This window comes from Echinococcus granulosus (genome assembly GCF_000524195.1).
Source record: "Echinococcus granulosus chromosome Unknown EG_S00165, whole genome shotgun sequence".
Taxonomy (NCBI): Eukaryota; Metazoa; Platyhelminthes; class Cestoda; order Cyclophyllidea; family Taeniidae; genus Echinococcus; species Echinococcus granulosus.
The window spans coordinates 119,740-125,661 of NW_020170545.1; the positions used below are offsets into that span (position 1 = coordinate 119,740).

The window sequence follows — 5,922 nt, forward strand, 5'->3', positions numbered from 1 at the left end:
ACCACCACTGACACTGGGATTAACTTCAAGGCACAAAATCATTTGACACAAAGAGGAATAAATGGATGTAATGGATGGGTGGATGAGCACATTGGTAAGGGCGAGGACTCACATGCTCCTTGTTGCTCAGCTCATTGTACATGCCGATCTTGTCCACGGCCCGCCCAATTATGTCAGCAACGGTTGGAGTTGAAGAGGTTGGTGTAGGGCGACAGAGCCAACGGTCCAGATGACGCTCAGCCAGAGCCACGGAGACGCCGCCTGCCGACTCCCAGCACTCCCGCGCCCAATGTGCAGCACGCACTGCCCGCGCCAGTCCGAAGTGCGGCAGGTACTGGCCATTCAGTGTCTCCACCCCCTTCACTGGCTTGCCTTGCTGTTGTCGCTCACCCACATCCGCACTCTGGAAGTTCCAGTGCTCTGCAATAGCACACGCAAACACTCCAATGACAGTCCCACCCACCGACGCTCCATTGCACCTGCTCTGGAGTCGTGGCAGGCTCAATGCCAACCAAGGCCCATTAATCCACCTGCTCCATTTGTCACATTAAGGGTTGCAAAATCCCACATTTCACACCAAAGTCGTTTAGACTCCTCAAAGTAGTTGAGCCATCTTCTTCGTTGACACCCACATTTTGAAGAGTCGGTGAACTTCTGGCACCATACGCATCCATAATGCCAGAAGAAACTTCACTAGGCACGACACCAAGCAACTTACATGCTACTCTTTTCAATCCATTCAACTGCAGCCAGCAGCAATCCACGTGCCCATTAACCGCTGCACTCACTCGCTTCCCACAATTCGGGCACAATGCTCATCTTAGGCGATTTTATCAATCCTGCTTCGTCTCACTACTTTAACCCAATGCATAATGCGTCGCGATGCGGCAACCACAACACTTGAAAATGCTGCCAGAAATGGAGCAGACAGACAGACGGACAGATAGACGGTAGTGATGCTCCTCACCGCGACAGTCCAATCAATGTGATCTCCGCACCCTCTCGACACCAGCAAGACGTGAAAGCCGCCAACAGACGCGAATTCTCTTGATAGACTGATCACATCCAAAGACAACCACCAACAACCTTCGCAGAGGCCCTCCACTTTCGCCAGAATGGAATAAATACAGCACCACACCTTATCACAATTTATGTCCACTCGTCACGCTTTTCCATTCTTTATGCCATCCGGTTGTGGTGGTAGCCGCCACGAGGTAGGGTGTGTCAGTTCAAACGAAGGCGTGATCCGGGGCGGTAACCACAACACTTCGTCAGGCCAGAAGATGTGCCTGTGCCCTGCCTCACAGCGAGTCAACGTGAACAAACATTCACGCATTCGCATACACACAACCGCACACACACCGAAGCTGGCGATAATCCATTGAGCAGAGATGCTAATGCATTGGCGACATCAAACTTATGCCCGACACAACACACTCTCACTTGTGTGCATACATCACAGCTACAATTTTCCACTTCAAACTACCTCCACGTGTTGTCTCCCTCTTTGTCCTTCAATCGAGTAAATGTGATACCAAATCTAAGATACACTCAACTTTAACAAAGCTAAAAACAAACGAAGCAAAGCTAAACAGGTTGGGAAAAATGCGATCCAAAGTGCTCTCCCCAAGTAGTTGAAGAGCATTAGAAGAGATGGGTTAAAGGGGCAAGAGATGCTGATACCCACCTTCACGTCCATCCAAGTACAGACCAGCTTTGAGGCCTGTCACCATGTCCTCGATGATTGTGAAGTCCTGATTCTGAATGGCACTCGACACCTACAATCAGTGACAGGTGGTAATACAGCCAATCTCCAATACCAACAACAAAGCCTCCACCAGGCCAGGTAGACAGGGGAAACGAAAAAGGGAGGAAGGGAGAGGAGAGGGAGAGAGAGTGAGATGCACCTGCAAAATGGAGGCACCAGCCTGTAAGAACTGCATGCCCGCTTCCGCCGAGTCGATACCACCTGTGGCGAGGATAGGGAAGCCCGGCAACTTCTTCGCGATCCAGCTCACCGCACGCAACGCCATTGGTCGCACCAAATTGCCCGACAAACCGCCGTACGTTGTGCGCCGCTCCTTACCAACACGTGGCCAGGCTGAGGAGTCACTGTCGAAGTGCATTATCCCCGACACCGTGTTGATCGCGGTCACACCGTCCGCTCCGCCATCCTGTGCAGCCTGTGCGATTTCCAGAATGTCACTCACGTTGGGCGTCAGCTTCGCAAACACCGGTGTCCCCGCTCCCCCCACACTCTTCACCCACTTGCAGATCTCGCGCACCAACCGCGGATCCTGACCGCACGCCATCCCCATGCCCCTCTCTCCCATCCCGTGCGGACACGACAAATTCAACTCCAGTGCGTCCGGTCCTGCCCTCAGCGTGCGCTCCGTGATTTCTCGCCAGTCCGCCTCGTCGAACTTCGCCATTATGCTCGCTATCACCCTCTTCTCCGGAAAGTCACGCTTCAGCTCCTTTATGCTCTCTACCCAGTACGCCGCCGTCTTCTCGCTTATCAACTCTATGTTGCAGAAACCCGACTGGTCTGGTCCGTACAGATGACCTCCCGTGGGACCGCGCACGATGCGCGGCGACACATTCGTCACCAGGTCCTTGTCCAGACCAAAGGTCTTTGTCACCGCAAACCCCCAACCTGCCTCGAAGGCACGCCGGATCATCGCACTCGACGTCGTCGGTGGCGCCGAGGCCAGACCAAACGGATTCTCGAACTTCACGCCACACACATCCACCGACACATCCACCGCATCGATGGGTGTGCTGAAGCGTGGCAACCTCATCGGCAAGTCCGCCTCACCCAACAGAGTACTGTGGATGCTCCACGCCGCCGTCTTACCGTCATTCGTCGCCTCCACACTGGTGTGCGCGAAGCCGGTCAGGTCACCACCACACCACACGTCGGGCAGATTGGTACGCATCGTCTTCGCATCTACCACGGGCAGACCCGCCGAGAAGCCACTGGGTGCCAGCTTCACACCCTCCATCGCACTCACCACATCCGCGTCATTCAACTCCGCTCCATAGGCAGTGATAATGACGTCCACCTTCAATTTCACCACCTGTTCAGGATCCGTGTACCACGAGCCGTCATCGTCGCGCTCGCGCCGCACTAAACTCAGCTCACTTATCTGCCCGCCAGCACCCAGGTGCACTTCCTGCGGCACGAGGTTGGGCAAGAACTCACACTTCTCCTGCCACGCCAGCTCCATCTCCTCCGGCACGGGATTGATGGTGGTGAAGCTCTTGCGGAAGGAGACGGTCACACGCGAGGCGCCACAGCGCAGTGCCGACGTGGCACAGTCGAAGGCAGTGTCACCAGCGCCCAGCACCACCACACGCTTCCCTTTCAGATCCGGCAAATGTGCGTTTTCACACCCCAAACAGCCCTTCGAAGCTGCGGATACGCAAGGCAGAAAGTCCTTCGAGGTGAGGAAGCCCTGCTGCGACGTCAGACCAGCAAACACCCCTGTCGAGTGTGCGTTCGGCAGCCCAAACCCCAGGAATATAGCCTTGTAACCCGCAGCACGCAGACTGGCCAATGTCACACCTCGGGGTGTGGTGCCACACTCGGAAGCCTCAGCTGCAGTGGCAGAGAAGGGACGCCCCGTAAATATGCGCACACCGAGGTCACGCAACAACTGCAGCTCGAAGGCGACAGCGGCTCCGGGCAGACGAAACTGCGGTATCTCCATTGTACTCAGTCCACCGGGTCGCTCATCACGCTCGAAGATGTGCACATTGCGGTAGCCCAACCGCGCCAGGAACGTCGCGCATGAGATACTCGCCGGTCCACAGCCTACCAGCGCGATCTTCGTGTCGTACTGCGCATCACCCGCAGTCCTCGCCACTATCGCCGGGTCCACTATCTACAACACAACCACCCTCGACAAACAACTCACTCAACCACCCACCCACTCACCCACCCACTCACCCACCCACCAACCTACACAACGATTCCCTCTTCAGATGCCATCTCTCAGTACTCACCAGCTTATCTGTCTTCTCAACTCACATCAATCCACATGTAACAGTATTTGCCATTGACAACACCGATTTCTGTGCGTAAGCCTTGCGCTGCTTCCAATATCTTGTAACATTGTGCACACTTCAACGCTTAAGACTGCCATCTGAATACACTCTGGACGTTCATGCACCAACAATCCTGTAGTGCGAGCAAGTGCACCAATTCGGGCAGAATAAGGTGTCATGTGGAAGGGACAGGGCATGACACGGCAAAGCACAGTAGGGTAGAGTAGAGAGGAGAAGAGAGGAGAGGAGAGGAGAGGAGAGAAAACACAAGAAGCCTACCTGAGGCACATTCATGTTGGCAAACATCTCCACAGCGAACTGCTGCAGTCCACCTATGTTGATGGCCCCTTCCTCCGTAGCGGTTAGGTTACAGGCGCCGACACAGAGGTCACTGGTAGGACACACCATGCCACAGGTCAGACCGTTCGGATTGTCCGACAGGATGGCCTTCGCGGCACCGTAGTAGTTCTTCTTCCCAATGCTCCCCACAAACGCCTTCACGTCCAGCTGTGTGGGACAACTGTGCTGACATGGCGCATCCGCGCACTTCAGACACCGCGCCGCCTCACGCAGTGCTCCACGCTCACCCAACGTCGTCGCTTTCGCGTCCGAAAAGTCATAGTGCAGTGGCAGCATTGCCGAGTCGTTCTTGTCCGCGTTGCGCTTCCAATTCCTCTTCTCCTGTCAACAACCCCACCACCATCAATAACAACCACGGCAACAACATCATCAACAGTACCAATGCACGCTTCCACACATACACACACACACACACCCACACACACAAACACAAACACAGCAATCACCTGTCTGTATCTCTCGGCAAGGAGCATACCTGACGAATCTCAGTCGTGGGTTTGACAGTAGCGGCGGTGGGTACTTTGGGCTGCAGACGCAGCACCGCCTCAATCTCCGCCGAGTGCCGACTCACCTCCTCGTGATTCAACGAGGAGAAGCACTTTCTACCACCGCGGACACCGCATCCACCACCACCGGCACCACCAGCACCACCACATCCCACGCTCGGACAGGCGAGTGACCGTCGTCCCGCACGCACCAACTCCACTTGTCTACCTAGTACTCGCTGTGCTTGGCGATACATCCACCCCTGCCACCACTCCTCTTCGAATAAACATGCACCCTTGCCGCTGCACACCCATTTTATTTCATCATTCGCGTCGCAGCCAATGGCGGCGCACCGGATGCTGATTGGCTCATTGAACGATCGGTGGATTGTGTGTGTGTTGAGGGTTTCCGTCTCGCTTCGTCGTGCCGACAGGTGCGGCTCCGCTCGGAGGAGGTACCACGGGTTTTGGCGTTGTTTTTCTTCCTGAATAACCAGGCCTTCGTGAAAGATGGTCATGGCTCGCACATTGTGGCTTTCATCGTGCATCTGGGATTTGTTGAATTCCAATTTTGAAAGTACCACCCTCTTCGGTTCTCAATCGGCACATGCCTCTTAGGATCTGTTGATTCCACCGCCATGGGTGGAGCAAGGAGACTTAGCAGTTGGCTTTCAATGTCTCACCACCGGTGAGAGTCACAATAACTTTGAGAGTGAGTGATGTTCGGTGTCACATTACCTTAACTTACGATACTTTGTCCACATCATCTACTTTGAGACGGATGTGAACTGTGGCACCGAATTGGTCATTTTTGATATATTGCAGGGAACTATGCACTCCATTATGAGTTAGCCAGCAGAATGGCTGTGAAGTGCCCTAATTCGGCAGTCCTAACAAAGCAATACGTTGTGTTCTGTGGAGAAGTAACTTGAAAGAGAAATGGTTCATCCTCAGCACCTCCTACGCCAAGTGCACCAATAGACTGGTCAGTCAAAAAGTCAGTGTCTGGAACCACCTTAACGCATCG

The 5,922-nt window shown here is 54.4% G+C and overlaps 1 protein-coding gene across 1 annotated transcript in view; it reads right to left on the reverse strand. All coding sequences in view use genetic code 11, as the record gives it.

Annotated features, from left to right (window-relative positions):
* Positions 1-5,443, reverse strand: part of EGR_09764 (Dihydropyrimidine dehydrogenase [NADP+]) — a gene marked incomplete at both ends in the record, with an annotated part of 6,765 nt that extends 1,322 nt beyond the window's left edge. Inside the window, 5 exons of the mRNA XM_024499013.1 lie at positions 113-420; positions 1,688-1,778; positions 1,908-3,887; positions 4,330-4,731; positions 4,886-5,443. Of these exons, the coding sequence (XP_024346583.1) occupies positions 113-420; positions 1,688-1,778; positions 1,908-3,887; positions 4,330-4,731; positions 4,886-5,443 (3,339 nt within the window). The remainder of the gene's footprint in view (positions 1-112; positions 421-1,687; positions 1,779-1,907; positions 3,888-4,329; positions 4,732-4,885) is intronic.
* Positions 5,444-5,922: the final 479 nt, after the last annotated feature.